Raw genomic sequence first — 20,213 nt, 5'->3', positions numbered from 1 at the left:
TCTTTGGTTAGGTTTATTCCTAGGTATTTTATATTTTTTTGTGCAATTGTGAATGGGATCAGTTTCTTGATTTCTCTTTCTGTTGCTTCATTGTTGGTGTATAAAAATGCAACCGATTTCTGTACGTTGATTTTGTACCCTGCAACTTTGCTGAATTCATGGATCAGTTCTAGTAGGCTTCTGGTGGAGTCTGTCAGGTTTTCTATGTAGAGTATCATGTCGGAATATTTTTTAGAATTCCATTTTAATTTTCTTATAGTCTTTTTAGTTATACTTCTTTACATAATTTTTCATGGGGATTATAGTATACAACTTTACCTGCTCCCAGCCTACATCCAGTAAACACTGTACCACTTCACATAAGATGTAGAACCTATGTGACCATATAAGTCCCTGGCCTGCTCCACTGTGCTCTTTATACTGTGGGTATTATATGAATTATACTGACCTATGTTATAAACTCCACAAAACAGTGCTATCACTTTTTTGCTTTAAGTGTCTGTAAATAAATTAAGAAGAGAAAAAGCAAAAATAATAGACTCTTGTATTTTTTCCAACTATTTACCATTTTTTGAATGTTTATTTATTTTTGAGACAGAGAGAGACAGAGCACGAGCTGAGGAGGGGGAGAGAGAGACACACACACAGAATCTGAAACAGGCTGCAGGCTCTGAGCTGACAGCACGGTGCCTGAAGTGGGGCTCAAATCCACAGACTGTGAGATCATGACCTGAGCCAAAGTTGGACGCTTAACTGACTGAGCCACCCAGGTGCCCCAAATATTTGCCATTTTTGACACTTTCCTCATTCTTTCCTGAAGCGTTGAGGTCTCCATCTGATATCACTTCCCAGTAGCCCAAAGAACTTCTTTATTGAGGCACCGGTGTGCTAAAGATGGATTCCATTAGCTTTCTTTTATTTAGAAATGGTTTGGGGCATCTAGGTGGCTCAGTTGGTTAAGCATCTGACTTCAGCTCAGGTCATCATCTCACGGTTTGTGAGTTTCAGCCCCTTGTTGGACTCTGTGCTGAAGGCTTGGAACCTGGAGTCTGCTTCAGATACTGTGTCTCCCTCTCTCTCTGTCCCTTCCCCACTTGTGTTCTCTCTCTCTCAGAAATAAATAAACATAAAAAATTTTTTAAATTAGAAATGTTTTCATGTACCCTTCATTTTTGAAGGACATTTTCTTAGATGAAAAAGTCTTGGGTAAGTTCTTTCTTTTTCAGCCCTTCATGATGTTGTTCCACTTCTTTCGGCTTCCATGATTTTGGATGAGAAGTCATCTGTTAAAATGTCCTCCTGAATGTAATGAGTAATTTTTCTCTTTTGTATTCAAAATTTACTCTTTGAATTTGACCTTGTAATGTGCCTTGGCACAGCCTTGTTCATGTGTATTCTACTTGGTGTTTGTTCAGCATCTTAATCTGTAAGTGGATATCTTTAATCAAATTTGGGGAAATTTTGGCCTGTCCTCAAGTATTCTTTTCTGCGCCGTTCTTTCTTTCCTCTCCTTATGTGATTCCAGTTGTCTGTATGTCAGACTTTTCTCCCTAGTAATGTCCCGTCTTCCTGTTTGTTTTTTAAATACGCTGTATAATTTTATATTCTGTCCTCAACATTTCAAATATCAAATCATGAAGACTCTAAATTTTGTTGTTATTAGTTTTTCAATAAATATTATTTCTTTCATTTTCACAAGGTAGTTGTCTTGGTTGGACTAAAACTTAATACTCTGTTTCTTGGGTGGCAGCTCTAATCTTAGTTCATATCTTCTGTGTTTAGCTAAGCTATTTTGAGTAGGTTCTGATCATGTGAGATTCAAAGCCAGTCAGAAATGTGGTAGGACAGAGCTTAGGGGTCCCTCTTTGGCTCTTCCAGGATTTTAACTTTCTCTCTAGGGGTTTTGGCTCACCTGGGTTTTGTCTTCTAGTTTTCCAGGTCATAAGGCTACTTTTTTTTTTTTTTTTACCAGTACCCTTGCCACCTCTCATGGCTATAGCACCTAGCACCAGGCTGAAAGCATGGGTCCTCTTCACAACTATACCCCTCTCAGCATGGACTCCCAACCAGAGTGTGCCCATTTATGTTCACCCTGTAGTGCTTTTAGGTAACTGCTTTTGGTATTATGCCCAGAGTTTATTGTGACTGTCTGCAGGAGGATTTGTCTGGTAGGATCGTACTCCCCCAAAACTGGAAGAAGAAATCAAGTTTTAGTATTTTTATATTAATTTGTATAAGTGCTTTATGTTTTAAGAAAATCACCTCTATATTATGCATATTTAAATTAGATAACTTTATAAATCTGTTTTTTGGCTTTATTTTTTAAGGAGGTGTGGAGCCCAACACGGGGCTTGAACCTATGACCATGAGATCAAGAACTGAGCTGAGATCAAGAGCCAGATGCTCAACTGACTGAGCCACCTGGGTTTTGGCTCTTAAATTTTGTTTCAATATTTCTAGTGTACAGAAATTTTTTTTTAATTTTTTTTTAATGTTTTATTTATTCTAGGAGAGAGAGAGAGAGAGAGACAGTGTGAGCAGGGGAGGGTCAGAGAGAGAGGGAGTCACAGACTGAAACAGGCTCCAGGCTCTGAGCTGGCAGTCAGCACAGAGCCCGACGCGGGGCTCGAACCCACGAACCGCGAGATCATGACCTAAGCGAAAGTCGGACGCTTAACTGACTAAGCCACCCAGGCGCCCCTCTAGTGTACAGAAATTTTTTATGTTAATTTCATTAAATAGGGAAGTTTGTGATTTCCCGTCTTAAATATTGCTTAAAAACCCATTCTTATTCAAATACTAGATGAATGTAGACCTAGATTTTCCTTTGTTAGTGGTTTTTATTTTTACATTTCACTTCCTCACCTATTTTGAATTAATTTTAGTATAGGGGATGGGCTGAAGATCTAATATGATGTTTTTTCCAAAGAGCAAGTAATATCCTAAACATAGCATATGAAGCTGATTCTGTGTTTAACAGGAGACCCACTGTTTCCATTATAGAAAATTAATTAAAAATTTTTTTAAATGTTTTATTTATTTCTGAAAGAGAGAGAGAGCGTGAGCAGGGGAGGGTCAGAGAGAGAGGGAGACACAGAATCCGAAGCAGGCTCCAGCCCTGAGCTGTCAGCACAGAGCACGATGAGGGGCCCGAACCCACGAACCACGAGATCATGACCTGAGCCGAAGTCAGACGCTTAACCGACTGAGCCTCCCAGGCACCCCAGAAAATTAATTTCTAACTTGCTAAAATCTAAGGTGGAAATATATAGCATTAACAAACTCTATCAAAATTGTGAGCAACGTGGGGAAGGAAGGCCAAGAATGAAAGGTAAAACTGTTTTGTATGTGAACAGCAAGGCATTAGACCACTGTCACCGTCTCCTTAGATGTTGTCATGTATACCTAATGAAAATCAGTCAATCAATGTGTCTCATTCTCATGAGCACATATATGGTGCTCACAGCAGAAGCATAAGTAATAACCATTTTTCAAGTATTAGGTGCTATAATCATAATCATGGCCAAAGTGCTCTGCTATATAAATGCTATATAAATATAAATGCTAGTAATACTCATTCTTAGCAATGAATGCTAACAATATTAATCCATAGTGACAGATGCTAATCATATTAATCCTTCATGATAAATGCTATAAGGGAAGGAGGCATAGTGCTATGGGACAGGCTAACAGGGCAAAAAGCCTTGGTTATGGACATCGGAAAAGGCTTCCTTGAGAACGTAATGATTCAGTTGAGCTTGAAAGAGGAGTAGAATTAGTTAAGAATGGGACGTATCATGGGGAGTTTGGCATTTGGGAAAGGAAGCAGCAAATATAAAGGGCTAGGGCAAGGAGGAGCATAACCCTGAGCTGAAGAGCTGGAGCACTCCGTGTGTGTTTGTGCGTAGACACATGCGTGCCGATACGTTCTCCCGTGGCCCACATCTGATCCCCACGAAACCAGTTCCCTCACAGCCACTAGTTTTAGCCGTCAAAAAGGCAGTCTGTCTTGTGGCGACCCTCACTTTTGCATCTTGTGTCTGTTGTTTAAGGATCTTAGCCCAAATTCTTTTTGCCCCCCTGTTATGGAAGTGTGGGTGACACTTAGTGGGTAGGTCACATGGGCAGTGGGAGGTGGGGTATGTAATTGAACACTTGCTGGTGATCTAGTACTGCAGTGGGGGCTTTGAGATCAGTAGCTTTAATCCTTAGAACCCCCCCTCCCCCACCCCTGCCAGTGGAGGATATTATAGATGAGAAAAGTAGAGAATAGTGAGTACTGTGTCAGAGGCCACACGGGCAAGGAGGGAAGGAGCCTGGACCTGCCGCCTGGTCCGTCTGTGTCCCCAGCAGGCTGCTCCCGCGGGCACCTTGCCGTTCCGACATCCCTGGGCCCAGGTTGTGGGGCCATGTTAGCTTTGGCCATTTGCTTTTCATCAATTTTCCAGCTACTTATTCCTGCTGTGATTCACATCTGTACTCGTTTTTGGTTGGTGCCATGACAAAGCCGCGCAGGCCGAGGGGAGAAATGGAGTCTGTTTCTTGCCTCTGTCGCCTTCTAGAGGCACCTGCGTTCCTGGGCGCGTGGCCCTTCCTGCGTCTCCACTCACCTCCTTGGCCCTTCTCCTGTACTCACATCTTTTCTGGCCACAGCCGGGAGAAGCTCTCTGATACGAAGAACTCCTGTGATTAGATCAGCGCCCCTGGATTCCTGGTTAGCCCGGGTCCCCTCCCATCGCCGCACCCTTAATCACACCCATACAGTCCCTTTGTGCCACCCTAGACGACATTCATCGATCGCAGGGATTAGGAAGTGGACGTGCCCTGAGCCTTTACTCTGTCTCCCACGGTGACTAAGCTCTCCAAACAGTGACTCCGAAAGAATGATCTTGTGGACGTGAGAATTTTAATCAAATTCCTTTGTTTCCTCCTTCAACTGAATGCTACCTACCACTAAGGGAGTAGAGAAACAAGGAGATGTAGAATCAGTTTGATTTTCCTTGCTTTTTTAAGAGTCAGTTAGTGGTACTATTTTACTAAATTATCTTTTTGTTTAGCTTCGATTTGAAACTTCATATACATTCATTGCTGCACTCTTCAGTTCAATATTAAACACTTAATCCATGAAGCATTATAGGAAAAATATTTTAAAAGTATTTTGATTTTTTTTAAACCCAGATTTGGACTCAAAGCCACCACTAAAGTCAACTGGAAACGATTCATAACCTCACTTTATGAGTCCCAGTGGGTGGAGGCCATCAATACAGTCCCCCAGACCAAAAGAAACAGGTATGTGGAAAAAAAAAAAAGAACTAAATTTTAGTTACACCTATTATCATCTGGAAAAGGTTAGAGAATATCTGAATTACTTTTTCTTCATGTTTTAAATGACAAATCAGTCTTCATTGGATAATTATGAACTCTATCTTGTGATTTACCATTCATCAATTATTTCCCATACAGTATTCTTATTTAAAATGGCCTTAAACTATAAGATGGGTATAATTATTATTCCTGTTTCTAGATGAAAACTTAAGAGTATAAGTATTAACTAGATCTTCTGCTTAGTGAGTGGAGGAGGCAGAAACGGAGATTGAATGTTGTATGTACGCACATCAACACTGCTAGCGTTACACTGTGCTTTGAGTGTATTCTTGGGAAATTGTGGTAAGCATGTTTTGTTAAGTGTTATCCAGAAAGGAGCAATCCACATTTGTTTCCCGACCCCTCTCTGCCTGGTGCAGATATCGTGGGTCAGGGGAATTATTCGCCTTGAGCGCCATTATTTCTGTTTTCATTCTAATGTCTATTCTAACTTCAGATTTACATTATCATATAAATTGCGTTGGGGCCCAAAATGTAAAAAAAGTACTTAATAATATGACATTTTAGAATTTAAGCTTTTGCTCTAAGAAGTATTTTATTTATGTTGACATGTACCCTGTATCGATCGCCCTCTATAAATCTTAAAGAAAAAACCAGGCTTCATAATCTCAGCACGTTCATTGAGAGCGCTATGCTCTGTCGTAAAGTAAAATATGAGAAAAATAGAGCATCAGAATAGTGAGCAGCATGTCAGAGGCCGCACGGGCAAGGAGGGAAGGAGCCTGGACCTGCCGCCTGGTCCGTGTGCATCCCCAGCAGGCTGCTCCCACGGGCACCTTGCCATTCCGACATCCCTGGGCCCGGGTCGTGGGGCTGCTGAGCTGATTCCCATTTCACTAGGTCCTCTCCCTGTCTCAGAGATTTATGAATATTGGGTGAACTGCCCTGGCATGTAGAGATCTCTACTGGCCTTCCACGTAGAGATCCCTCCCCCACCCCTCCACCCCTGACTCCGTTCCTGGGATACAACTCTGCTTATTTTTTTTTTTTTTTTTTTTTAAAGGTTTTATTTATTTCTAGGAGAGAGAGAGAGAGAGAGACAGCGTGAGCAGGGGAGGGTCAGAGAGAGAGGGAGTCACAGACTGAAACAGGCTCCAGGCTCTGAGCTGGCAGTCAGCACAGAGCCCGACGCGGGGCTCGAACCCACGAACCGCGAGATCATGACCCAAGCGAAAGTTGGATGCTTAACCGACTAAGCCACCCAGGCGCCCCGTGTTTTTTATGATTTTCTTATCTGAAAGACAGGAGAGAATTAAAATGTGAGTTTCATTTACTTTAAAACAGTGATTTTCAGGGTCCCTGGGTGACTCTGTTGGTTAAGTGTCCACCTCTTGATTTTGGCTCGGGTCATGATCTCAAGGTCATGAGATCAAGCCCCACATCATGTTCTGAGCCGATAGCCTGCTTAGGATTGTCTCTCTCTCTCTGCCTTTCTCTCTGTCTCTGCCTCTCTCTCAAAATAAAGTTTAAACAGTGATTCTCAATGGGGGGCAATCCCAGCCACCCAGAGACATTTTGGGTTGTCACAGCTGGGGCCGGGGGGACCGCTGATACCTAGTAGGCAGTGGCCTGGTTTGCCGCTAACCATCCCACAGTGTGGAGGACGGTACCCTCTGCCCCTTCCCCCAACACACACCAAAGAACTACTGGGCCCAGCGTCGGCGGACTGTAGAAGGTAATAATTATTGTGGAAGTATCCATTCATTCCTGTGCCAGGTTCTGGTGAATCACATGAGCAACTCAGACACAGGAGTTCTGCTACTTTATATATTTCTTACAAATGGTCATAGGTGTGTGTGTGTGTGTGTGTTTATAGATTTTTGTACAACTGGAAAAAGCTAAGATAGCTGTGTGGATGCAGCAATAAAATCCCCCAAACGAATCTGAGAACTGTTGAGCTGATTCACTATCATTCTTTCTTTCTTTTTTTTATTTTAGAAAGAGGGAAAGAGCATGAGTGGGGGAGAGGGGCAAAGAGAGAAGGAGAAGCTTTTTTCTTATGTGTTTATTTATTTATTTTCAAGTTAGCTAACATACAGTGTAGTCTTGGGTTCAGGAGTAGAACCCAGTGATTCATCTGTTACACATCACACCCACTGCTCATCCCAAAAAGTGCCCTCCTTAATGTCCATCACTCTTTTAACCCTAACCCCCACCCTGGCCCACCCCCATCGTTTGTTCTCTGTATTTAAGAGTCTCTTATGGTTTGCCTCCCTCTCTGTTTTTATCTTAATTTTCTTTCCCTTCCCCTATGTTCATCTGTGGAGTTTTTCAGATTCCACATATGAGTGAAATCATATGATATCTGTCTTTCTCTGACTTATTTCACTTAGCATAATATCCTTCAGTTCCATCCATGTTGTTCAGTTCCATCNTCTTTCCATAATTTGGCTATTGTTGATAGTGCTTCAATAAACATTGGGGTGCATGTGCCCCTTCAAATCAGCATTTTTGAATCCTTTAGATAAGTTTCTGGTAGTGCAATTATTGGGTCATAGGACAGTTCTATTTTTAATTTTTTGAGGAACCTCCACACTGTTTTCCAGAGTGGCTGCACCATTTTGCATTTCTACCAACAGTGCAAAAGGGTTCCTCTTTTTCCACATTCTTGCCAGCATCTGTTGCTGCCTGAGTTGTTAATGTTAGCCATTCTGACAGGTGGGAGGTAATTCTCATTGTGGTTTTCATTTGCATATCCCTGATGATGAGTGATGTTGAGCATCTTTTCATGTGTCTGTTGCCATCTGGATGTCTTCTTTGGGGAAGTGTCTATTCATATCTTTTGCCCATTTCTTCACTGGATTTTTTGTTCTTTGGGTGTTGAGTTTGATAAGTTCTTTATAGATTTTGGATACTAACCCTTTATCCGATATGTCATTTGCAAATATCTCCTCCCATTCCATCAGTTGCCTTTTAGGTTTGTTGATTGTTTCCTTCGCTGTGCAGAAGCTTTTTATCTTGATGAGGTCCCAATAGTTCATTTTTGCATTTATTTTCCTTGCCTCTGGACCCATGTCAATTATGAAGTTGTTGTGGCCGAGGTCAAAGAGTTTGCTGCCTGTAGGGTTTTGATGGTTTGCTGTCTCACATTTAGGTCTTTTATCCATTTTGAGTTTAGTTTTGTGTATAGTGTAAGAGAGTGGTCCAGGTTCATCTTCTGCATGTCGCTGCCCAGTTCTCCCAGCACCATTTGCTAAAGAGACTGTCTTTTTTCCATTGGATGCTCTTTCCTGCTTTGTTGAAGATTAGTTGACCATATGTTGGTCGGTCCATTCCTGAGTTCTCTGTTCTGTTTCATTGATCTATGGGTCTTTTAAGCAGACTCCCTGCTCACACTGATCTCAACATGGGGCTCAATCCCACAGCCCTGGCTGGGATCATGACCTGAGCCTAAATCAAGAGTCGATCGCTTAACTGACTGAGCTACCCATGTGCCCCTTGTTCTTTATTTAGTGGGAAACATCATCCTGTCCAACTGAACATTGAAAAGCTGAGGCCGGCAAGGGTATCTGTAGATTTGTGTTACAAGATTCTGCAGCCCTCTTCTGATCAGAGTCCACGGTGGAGAGTGGGGTGGTCATAGGCCTTCAGGAACACACGTGCAGGCCGATGGACCTGCACTCAGGGGATGGATGCAAGAGGCAAGAAAGGGAGAGGGGTCTGATGATGTCAGTGGCATGGCCGTTGTCAACCGAGAGTGGGAGATTGTTAAGGTTGACATTCCCACCATTTTAACATGAGAAGCATGTGCCCTCACTTATTGTGTGGGTGAGTGTGCCTCAGTGCGCTCCCCCTACACACAGGGAGGCGACAGTCTCAGCAGTGATGTGATCTCTTTCCTGGCATCTTTTGAGACCAGAGCCATAGACTGGCGAGATGGCTGGCCACAGTTAGCTGGCATGGGAAATGGAGAAAGATGGCGCAGCCGGGTTGATGGCATCCATACACTTTCCCCTATCAGGTACTGCACTGCCCGAGTGATGGGTGGGCCTGCACAAGCACATTACACTTTCAGGAAGAAGAATCATCCATAAATAAAGCATTGTGATGGTTGGAAGTCACCTTTTTTTGTTTTTTTGGGTTTTTTTGCATTAAGGAAGAACAGAGTTCAAGAACGTAACCTTATTCCTGTTTTTCTCTTCATCCCCTTGTAGCCTCACCACTAGAAATCAATCTCACAAGGAAAACATTCTCACAAAGTTATCTAGACACAAGGATCACTACGCATCATTGAAGAAAGCGCTACTGAACGCCAGCACCGTAAGATTTGGAACCCCTTCCCTGGTGAAAACCTCATTGTTTCTCAGAATGCGAACACTCAGAACAAGCCCAATAAAAACTGTATATTCATCCATTTATCCATCCAACAAACATTTTCTGAGCTCTTGTTAGAAGCTAGCAATTATCCTGAGTGCTTAGGGATATAGGGCCCCACCTCAGCAGTTGGATGTGGTTGGGGAGATCAGATAACATAAAATGTCATGAACTGAGGTGAGGGAGATGCCAGGGGATGAGAACGGTGCGTGGCAAGGTCACTAAGGATGCAGTGACTGCCCATCTTTCACTGTGTAACGAGTAATCTCCACCTCTTACACCTTCCCCACCCCAGCCCAGAGGGTGTGGGTTCCTAACAATGTGTAGCCCATCACAGGAAACTTCTCTGTGTTCCAATGAGCCTATTTAAGGATTTGATTGTACTGCAAAAGGGGGCTCATTCACGAATTTGTAGCTTGCTTTAAATATTAGCTCCTGTCCTACCTTAATATTTATTTTGACAATAGCATTTGGATACTTTGGGAACATGCAACATTTTCTCAAGTTTGCTATTTAAAATTTTTTTAATATTTATTTATTTTTGAGAGGCAGAGAGAGAGAGAGAGAGAGCGCAAGCACACACATGTGCATGAGTGGGGGAGGGGCAGAGAGAGAGGGAGACACAGAATCCGAAGCAGGCTCCAGGCTCCGAACTGACAGCACAGAGCCTGACATGGGACTTGAACCCACAAACTGTGAGATCATGACCCGAGCCGAAGTCACACGCTCAACTGACTGAGCCACCCAGGCGCCCAACACAAGTTTGCTATTTACTAAGTACCTTCGACAACCGAATCTAGAAAATACAGAGGAATCCAGTGAACTGTTTTGCCTCGGACTCAAATTTGACTGGGTACAGAAGAGGAGGTACTCAGCCTCAGCATCAGCCTTCCTATGGGACAGCTATAGGGCAGCATTCTGGGAAGGAGCCCACATGGCCTGGAGGCAGACCTCAAGGTTCGGAGGTTTGCTGTCTGTGCTGGAGGCGGCAACTCCTCTCTCTGTCAATCTAGAATGCCACTGCTTCAGGTTTCTGAGCCTAGTGTAGACTCAGAGATTTGGGGTTCTGTTTTCCTGGGGGTGTATTTTAGCTAGTCTGCCTCTTCTAATTAATCTTTAGAACTATATGACCTGGTCTCTTATACTGAATGAACAATAATATAATGTGTGCTTACCATGTGCCAGGCACTGTCTTATGTGATTTACTTGTCTTCCCTTGCTTCCGCCTCTACACACCTCTGTGAGGCAGACACTATCATTATCTCGTTGATCCTTTCATTTTGCCCTCATTTGCTGAGTTGGAAAGGGCACCATCAGTTATCAAGTACCCAGCCTTAGGCTCCCGGCTAGGGAGCGGTGGAGGCGGGACTCAAACCAGCTGCTGCAGAGAGGCCCGCTGCAACCCTGGGCAGAGCCGCCTGCGAGGGTGCCGGCTGGGCCTCCTCTTGGACATAAATGAAGGCTTTTGAGTGTTTACCTGCCTCAGCGCCTCATGGTATATTGAAGTAATTTAATTAAAAATAGTGAAATCTCATCTCCGTTAATGGAGGACTGTACTAACGCCAACTGTTCCAAATATTGGACTGTTTAACAGTCATTGATGTAGTGTTTCACAAACAGAACTGATCAACAAACACGTTGTACGGGTGAGGAATCGAGTGCCCGCCCACGCTGGGCCATGCCTGCCGTGGGCCCGAACGCTGAACACACAGATGAGTAATGCAGAGGCCTTGCCAATGATGAGCTCACACTCTGGAGTGTCACAGAACAGCAGTGACCATCTGATGCCTTGGGAGTTGCTGGCTGCCATGTGGGATTTCCAACACCACCCCCACCACCACCACATGTGCCTTGTGCCTTGATCCTGGGCACGTTCTGGGACCTGGAAGGAGGAGGGCAGAGGGAGAGAGCCAGGACTAGGCAGGAGAGGGCATTTCTGCCTGGCTGCAGAGGACAGCAGTGGGAAGCCAGGCCCTCTCCTGCTGTAGAGAGGGATGCAGACTTATTACAGAAAGAAAGACAGCTTTAGATCTGCTCCAAGTCATGGATCCTAAGTAGTTATCTGTGCTATTTCCACACGCCACCACCTTCCCTCTGAGCGGACCCAGTCACCTCGATCACTTATATTGAAGCCTGGTGTGGCTCACTTTCTGTCACCCAGAAACAATTTATACCCTGCCTGTTCACCCACTCTTGTTCTCAGTGTCATTATTTGCAGCCCACATGATTTTCTCAGTAGAAAGTCGGCAAGAATCTTCCAGAAAATACTAGAATTAATAATAGAAGTTAGGTCGGTGTTCAAAGATCAATATTATTTATATAAGCTGCAATAATCAGAAAATAATCTTTAAAATATCATTTCTAATAATATTATTTAAAAATATCAAATGCCTAGAAATATACCTAATAAAAATGCAAATTCTCTACATTGAAGATTACAAAGATCACTTGTAGAAATAATAATCCTTCACAAGCTTTTGGTAAATATAGGAGGAAGGAATGCCTCCCAACTCATTCTCTGAGGCAGATACTACTTTAATTCTAAAGCCAGACAAAGAGATCATAAGAAAAGAAAACCAAAAACCAATATCCTTCATGAATATTATTGCAGAAATTCTCAGCAAGACATCAGGAACCAAATTCAGCAACACAAACAAAAGATTAAATGCAATGTCCATGTGGGATTTATCCCAGGATTGCACGGTTGGTTTGACTTCCAAAAAAATCAATGAATATGGTATACAATATTAATAGAATTAAGGAAAAAGCCACATGATCATCTTGAAAGATGTAGGAAAAGGATTTGAAAATCCAACACTGTTTTCTGATAACTTTCAGCAAACCAAGGTGAACAAGGAAGTTCCTTACAGTGATGAAAGGCATCTACAGTGAACCCAGAGCTAACAGCATAGTTAATGATAAGAGACTGAATACTTTCCCCCAAGATCATGAAAAACACAAAATGTCAGCTTTTGCTACTTCTCTGTGACACTGTACTGAAGCTCTGGACAGTGCAATCCTGAAAGAAGAGAAATAAAAGGCATCCAGGTTGGAGAGCAAGAAGTAAACTGTCCTTACACGTGGACACACACAAACTTCTACAAATAATAAATGAGTTCATCAAGGTTGTAGGATATAAGAGCAATATAAAAAAATCAGTTCTCTTTCTAGCAACTAGCAGTGGACAATCTGAAAAGGAACTTCAGAAAGCAATTCCATTCATAGTAAAATACCTAGTAGGAAGTTTAGCAAAAGTGCCAGACTTGTACACTGTAAATTACAAAACACTATTAAAAGAAATTAAATAAAATGTTAATAAATGAAGATGCATTCCACATTCATGGATTGGAAGACTCAATAGTATAAGATGGCAATTCTCTCCAAACTGATCTACAGATTCAACAGGTTCAATGCAAACCCTGTTGAAATGCCAACTATTTCTTTAATGTTTATTTATTTTTGAGAGAGAGACAAAGCATGAGCAGGAGAGGGGCAGAGAGAGAGGGAGATACAGAATCCATACAAAGCAGGCTCCAAGCTCCCAGCTGTCAGCACAGAGCTCAGAGTGGGGCTCGAACTCATGAACCTTTGAGATCATGACCTGAGCTGAAGTTGGATGCTCAACCAACTGAGCCAACCAGGCACCCCATTTTTTTCAACTGTCTTTTATTGCAGAAATTAAAAAATTGATCTTAAAATTCATATGGAAATGTAAAGGTTGCCAACCTTGACATTTATGGTCAATTCATCTTTGGCAAGATCAGCGGGAGAAAGGATCATCCTTCCCACAAATGGTCCTGAGATAACTGGATAGCCATATACAAAAAGATGAACTACCTTACCCCATACACAACAAAAAATGGGCCATAAACCTAAATATGAGAGTTAAAATGACAAAACTCTTAGAAGAAGGCATATGTGTAAATCTCTGTGACCCATGTTAGGCAAGTATTTCTTAGGACACTAATAGCATGATCCATAAAGGGGGGAAAACCCCATAAACTGGAATCATCATAAATAAAAAATTGTGCTTCAAATGATACCATTAAGCCACATTCTGGGAGAAAATAAGTGCAAATTATATATTGGGTAAAGGACTTGCAAGGAAACTATATAAGAACTCTTCGAACTCAATAAGGGGACAACTGAATGTAAAAAATGGGCAAAATATTTGAATAGACATTTCATCAAAGAATACATAAAAGGGATGCCTGGGTGGCTCAGCCAGTTGAGTGTCCGACTTTGGCTCAGGTCATGATCACATGGTTCATGAGTTGGAGCCCCAAGTCTGGCTCTATGCTGAGAGCTCAGAGCCTGGAGCCTGCTTCAGATTCTGTGTCTCCCTCTCTCTCTGTCCCTTCCCGACTCACACTCTGTCTCTCTCTCTCTCTCTCAAAAATAAACATTAAAAATTTTTAAAAGGAGACATATGAGTGGCCAACGAGCAAATGAAAAGATGGCCAACATCATTAGACATCAGAGAAATGTGAATCAGAAGCATGCTGGCACACCACTTACTAGTTTATGGTGACAATCAACTCACAAAGGCAGCAGTAAGTGTTGACAGGGATTTGGAAATGGAATTCGCACTCTCCTCCTGGTGGAAATAGAAAATGGTGCAGCTACTATTGAAACAACATGGTTGTTTCTTTAACATGGAAACAGAAATTGACCACCTGACCCAGCAATTCCTCTCGCAGGTAGCTGCCCAAGTAAAAACATTTGTCCACATGAAGAATTGTGTACAGATGTTCGTATCAATGTTACTCATAACCTCCAGACTGGAAGTGATCCAAATGTTCACCTACTTGTGGTAAGATAAACAAAAGGTGGCATAGCCGCATACAGTGGAATCATCACAGGAATAACAAGGAACAAAATACCGATCCATGACGCATCCTGGATTGAACCGCAAAAACGTCACACCACGTGATAGAAGCCAGATGCGAAGTGCCTACTGATGCATATATTGTATGCTTCTGTTTACATGAAATATCCAGAACAAAAGCAAACACGGACAGACAGCAAATAGATCGGATGCCTTAGGTCAGGGATGGTAGTGGGGAGCGGCTGCAAGTGGACACTTGAGGTTTCTCTCGAGGTGATGAGAATGCTCTGGAACCAGATGGTGGTTAATGGTTGCACAATGCTCTACACTTATTGAAAATCACAGCTGTCCTATTTGGATAGTAAAAATTTGATTATCTTCCCAGACTAAAAAATAAGCAGGTATATGTTCCTCTAAATTATCTAATTTTCCCTGAGACAACCTTGTATCCGTTTCTGGCTTTGGACCCCAAAGTCACGGCTGACATTTACACACTGCTTTGTCACTTAGCGAGTTGCTCTGCCACGTTAATATTCCCACTATCTCTCTGTGAGGAGGTAGGGCTTCTTCCCCCGTTTTTTTTTTTTCCAGGAAACAGTATCTCTTAATTTTGATATTTAATTTACTTATTGGTGATTTTTTATTCTGGGGGAAGAATTTGCCTCACAGTATTTTACTGATAATATGTTTTCTTTATGCAGCGTGGCTGAGATTTTTCTTGCTAAGTAATTGTCCATTTATGTAATTGATGCGGTTGGTGGTAGTGAAAATAAGCATCATTAATATTTTTAGGAAATTGGCAAGTTGTTAATTGAATTGCTGGGAAGTTGTGTGCCCTGCACGGCTGAGCCACATAGCCCTCAGGTGTGGACAGGGCAGGAGGAGCTGTCACCGCCAGCACTCAGCCTGTCCCGAGGAGGGGGTCAGCGTGTGCCCGCAGGGTGGGCCGCTCTCCTCTCTTGGGGCCCTCTCCTGCCTGTGTCCTGACAGAGGCATTGTGGGAGCGGCCCCTGCAGGGTCCCAGTGTCCCCCTGCCCCCGCCCCACCCCCCACAGCTCTTGGCTCACAGTGTTACACAGTGACCACCACCGGAGGGATTCTCGCTTCATCATCAATCGAGCCAGAGCTCACTCTTCATTCAGTGATGTTTAATTCATATATAATGTGTTTCCTTCCTTTTCCCTTCTCCTAAAAAAATTCCCTTATATACACTCTCATGCTCAGCAACCCGATGGACGGATACCAGGGGAAGAATTGCGACATATTCTAAATTGCGAGGTTGTAAAAATCAGTGATTCAGAATTCAAAGAACTAATGCAGACGCTTGACCCTGAGGGCACCGGAGGGGTCAACGTCAACACCTTCGCCCATCTGCTTGAAGAGAACCCTGAGGTGAGTTTTATAACAACGTCACATTTGATTTTCCCTTTATGGCAGGAAATGAAGTATTCTTGGTGAAATACGGGATGAAGGGGAAATTGGTCTTAAGTAAATGACTACACATTTTTCAGCTGGGTTGATTTTCACTTTAAGGAAGAGTTAAGTGTTTGAGTCATTTGATTTTAACTCTTGGTGTCTAAATCTTATTCAAGGGTGCTGTTTGACGTTTTCTGGAAAGCCATCCTAGAACGAGGGTACCTATATATTCACTTTCTTTTCATAGCGCATTTGTAGGGCCCTTCTTGTACACGGGCATGTTTGTAAATTATTCCTCTGCTTCTCATTAAGAGTTTTCGTATTAGTTTCCCATTTTAAAAAGTAACTGTTTATTGCCTCTAATGACGAATACTTGCTTTTCTTTTGACCAAAAGGCTAACATAATTTTATTATCAGAAATGTTTTTGTAATTTTAATAGCTATTAGCACTTAAACATTTTAAGAACTTTAAAAAATTAGATTAGTGTCAGGTAATGCATTTGATAGGCATTGGGCGATTCTTGTTGAAATGTTTGTTACAGACTTCTTTTAGCAGGTGCAAATTAGCTTTTCACCAATATTATGATATCCTGAGCGCCCACCTTGTGCAGGGTGGCGACTGCATCCTAAACCAATGTTGTCTGGTCCTTCTAGAGTTCTAGTTCAAAAGTAAGTCCCAGGCCCTCACACACAGGAAAGGATAATTGGACCTTTTCCTGAACTCCTGCTGTGGGGCTCCTGTATTAGCTCCTGAGAATCATGGCTTCTGATCATCACAGCAACCCCACACACAGCATCTTTGAAAACAAAATATGGAGGGAAGGGCGCCTGAGTGGCTCAGTATGCGAACTGTCCAACTTTGGCTTATGATCTCATGGTTTGTGAGTTCAAGCCCCGCATTGGGCTCTGTGCTGACAGCTCAGAGCCTGGAGCCTGCTTCGGATTCTGTGTCTCCTTCTTTGCCCCTCCCCCACGCTCACTCTGTTTCTCTCTCCGTCAAAAATAAATAAACATAAAAACATTAAAAACAAAATATGGGCATGTAAACCATCTGCTCTCCACGTGCCAAGTGGCATGATCTTTACTTAATGTAAACGACACCCCATCACCTCCGACAGGTGTCTGGGATCCTAGGAGAAAGCAGAACTTCCTAACCTGGTTGACAAGGTGTCCACATGGTCCAGCCCTGCTGCCCGGCTCCAAGAAGCCTCATGGGCCACACTGCACAGGTCCTCGGGTGCCCCCAGGTCCCCCTCCATTCTCAGGGTGCTGCAGCTCCCGCCGGGATTCCTTTCATACTCCTCTCACCTGCTGAGGCCATCTGCAGGTCTCAGGGCGCCCGGTGCCTTCCCAGGGACCCTCTGTGACACCTCTGGCAGCCATCAGCCTCACACACCTGCCCAGTCACAGTGTCACAACTGTGTCGTTATGTGGTCATGTCCCCACAAAGATGGGCCCATCATGGCCATGGGGGCTTGCCCAGGCCCGGGCACACTCACAAAACAGTGCGGTGAGTGGATGAATCAACATATAGGAATGAACCAGAAAAATTAGGAAACACAGATATGCAAAGAGAAGGAAAAAAACCACCACTAATTCTAACACTGAGGAGTTGTTAGCCATGTTACACTTTGGTGTGTGTTGTTTTCAGCTTTACTGCCATTAATATACAAAAACTGCAGATATTTAATGTATGCGATTTGATGAGTTGGATACATACTTTCATGTATGATATCTATTTTTTTTAAAATGAGATACTGTAGGAGCGCCTGGGTGGCTCAGTTGGTTAACCATCTGCCTTGTGATTTTGGCTCCGGGCATGATCTCACAGTTTGGGAGTTTGAGCCTCTGTGCTGACAGTGTGGAGCCTGCTTGGGATTCTCTCTCTCTCCCTCCTTGCCCTTCCCTCACTCACACACGTTCTCTCTCAAAATAAATAAATAAACTTAAAATAAATAAAAATTAAAATAAAATAAAATGAGATCCTATAATTAATGACTTTTCAGTCCATGCTGTCCCTTATTAACATGCTGTTAATACTGTTAATAAAAATTCTGCTGTATGATTTTAAAAGATACAGAGTAACAATTCCCTGTTGTAACCTAGGTGTTTTTTCCCCTTTCATAAATTTTGCTACAGTGAATATTGTGGAGCCCGCTTTTTTACACCACTCTATGAGTATTCTTTGAGTATAGATTTCTGGAAATGGAATTATTGGGTCAAAGAATACATATTTTATTCTTTAAGTGCTTTTAATTATTTGAAAAGGGGGATATATGCGTAAAGAACAAAATGCAAAAGGTGCAAAGAGGAACGCGGTGAAAATTAAGGTTTTTTTCCCACCTCTGTTCCCTCACCAGCCCCAGGGGTGCGTCTGCTGCCCCACGGTCTGTAACTAGCAAATCATCCAAGATTACCCCTTGTCGATACCGGCAATTTACCTCCTTTTTCATTTTTACCATTCTGAAAGGCAGAAATGCCATCCCATTATTGTTTTATTTTGCATTTATTTGCTAGGTAATAGACTTCTTTTATGTTTAGGGTACACTTTTTTAAAAAATAAGTGCAGGTTAAATGCTATTATCCCCATTTCCAGGTGGGGATTAGTGGGCAAACTCATGTGCTCACAATCTCAAGGTTAATTGTCAGATCAGGGGTGAAGCTCACAGGCCATGTCCGTCTGCCTCCAAAGCCCCTCCTGCCCTTGGTGAGTGATTTGTGTTTATATACTTTCTCTTTCCCGATTAGATAGTTTTCTATCTAATTTCCCATCTTGTTTTCACGGGCTGCAGACCCCGAGATGGCTTTCTTCCTGGCGTGGGATTCAGTAAGTAACACTTTCCCGCGTGGTCCCAGGGAGCCACCACCCCAGCTCGCAGATAAGCCCCTCGGTAAATATGTTTGTTTGTTTGTTTTATGTTAGGTGGAAGAGATCGTCCGCGACTCAATTACTAGGAATCTACAAGCCTTCTATAAAATACTACAGTCATATGACCTCGAGGACACGGGGCTCATTGGTCAAAATAATTTCCAGAAAATCATGCACCTCTTCTGCCCCCTTTTAACAGCTGAGCATTTACTGAAGTAAGTGTTTTGGTAACGGAAGTAATCCGTGTCGCGTTTTTCATCAGGTCTGTTTATGATCCTGTTTGCAGTACTGATAGGGAGGATTGATACTAAGTGCTGTTTGCTGGGTCCTCACTAACGTAGGACGCTGGTCGAGAGTTTGGCAGGCGCTCCGTGATATAGTCCTCGCGACAGCCACGGAAGGTGGCTGTTACTCCTCTCCGGGGTAAGGAAGCCGAGGTCTGGAGAGGTCACGTGGCAATTCAGGGTCCTGTAGCCAGGAGGCTGTGGAGCCCGATTCCCTCCCAGGTCTCCGTGGCTTCTCCGCTCTTACTCGTGATACTGCTGTTCCCTCCCCGGGTGTCTGGCGATGGTCAGCCAGCCCGTGGAGAGGGGCTGGGGTGGTGGCTCTGTTTCACTTCCGTTTAAAACTTGTCTCGTGGTGGCTGAGCGGGGCTGGACGGGGACAGGGGTCTTATGAGACAGAAGAGAGCAGTGCCGTGAAGGCCCCTGCGGGTCTCCTGCCCTGTGTCTCGTCTGCCCTGCCCACGGCTGTCCTGGGGCCACGGAGCCCCCTTGCCCGCCTCTCTGCGGTGACCTTGGGAACCTATAGCTTGGACCTTGCAGGGGGTGACGCCTCCCACGTCACTACCTGAGCACCCTGCTGTCCGCTCAAGCTTGTTGTCGTTGAACTCGGGGCTGCATGACCATAGAGACTGTTTGCTCCGTGTGTCCCACGAGGGACGGCGACCTGGGAGATGGCTTTCGGTGGAAGCCCAGTAGAGTCGCAGGGAAGAAAGTTGACTCTTTCCTTTTCAGTTTCCCGAATGGAAAATCTTAAATCTTGTATTTGTTGCTTTTGATTACGTTACATCGATTTCAGGTGACCCCAAACACGGTCGGTCCACGGGAGCTGTTGGCCACCTGAGTCTCCTGTCTGTGAACATTCATGTTTCATAGCCCAGTTTCCCTGTGGTTGGTTTTTATAGGAAAACAGGGGTTTACGGGAGGAGGGCGAGGCCGAGGCTTCCCGAGCAGGAGAGGCGCCGAGCATGGTGTTTGCATTCATCTGAGTTTCTCAAACGTTTGCAGAAAGGCCGGTTTGCTGGAGTGTGGTTAACACGGGCAAGGGGAGGGACATGTGACAGCAAGTCCAGAGAAAGGGTCCTGGAGGGGGCTCGGGGGGGCCGGGGGGGACAGGGCG

General features: G+C 43.6%; 1 protein-coding gene across 9 annotated transcripts in view; it reads left to right on the top strand.

The window, feature by feature from the left end:
• EFCAB6 (EF-hand calcium binding domain 6) overlaps positions 1-20,213 on the top strand; it is a 239,973-nt gene that overhangs the window by 106,765 nt on the left and 112,995 nt on the right. For all 9 annotated transcript variants that reach the window (XM_077757996.1, XM_077757994.1, XM_077757995.1 and 6 more), the window contains 4 exons: positions 5,179-5,289; positions 9,540-9,645; positions 15,752-15,919; positions 18,867-19,027. In XM_077757996.1, coding sequence (XP_077614122.1) covers positions 5,179-5,289; positions 9,540-9,645; positions 15,752-15,919; positions 18,867-19,027 — 546 coding nt within the window. The remainder of the gene's footprint in view (positions 1-5,178; positions 5,290-9,539; positions 9,646-15,751; positions 15,920-18,866; positions 19,028-20,213) is intronic.

The sequence above is a fragment of the Crocuta crocuta genome, unplaced genomic scaffold (assembly GCF_008692635.1).
Source record: "Crocuta crocuta isolate KB4526 unplaced genomic scaffold, BGI_CrCroc_1.0 scaffold143, whole genome shotgun sequence".
In the NCBI taxonomy this organism is placed as follows: Eukaryota; Metazoa; Chordata; class Mammalia; order Carnivora; family Hyaenidae; genus Crocuta; species Crocuta crocuta.
The sequence above is the reverse complement of the archived record's forward strand: the minus strand, read 5'-3'. Positions and strand labels throughout refer to the sequence as shown.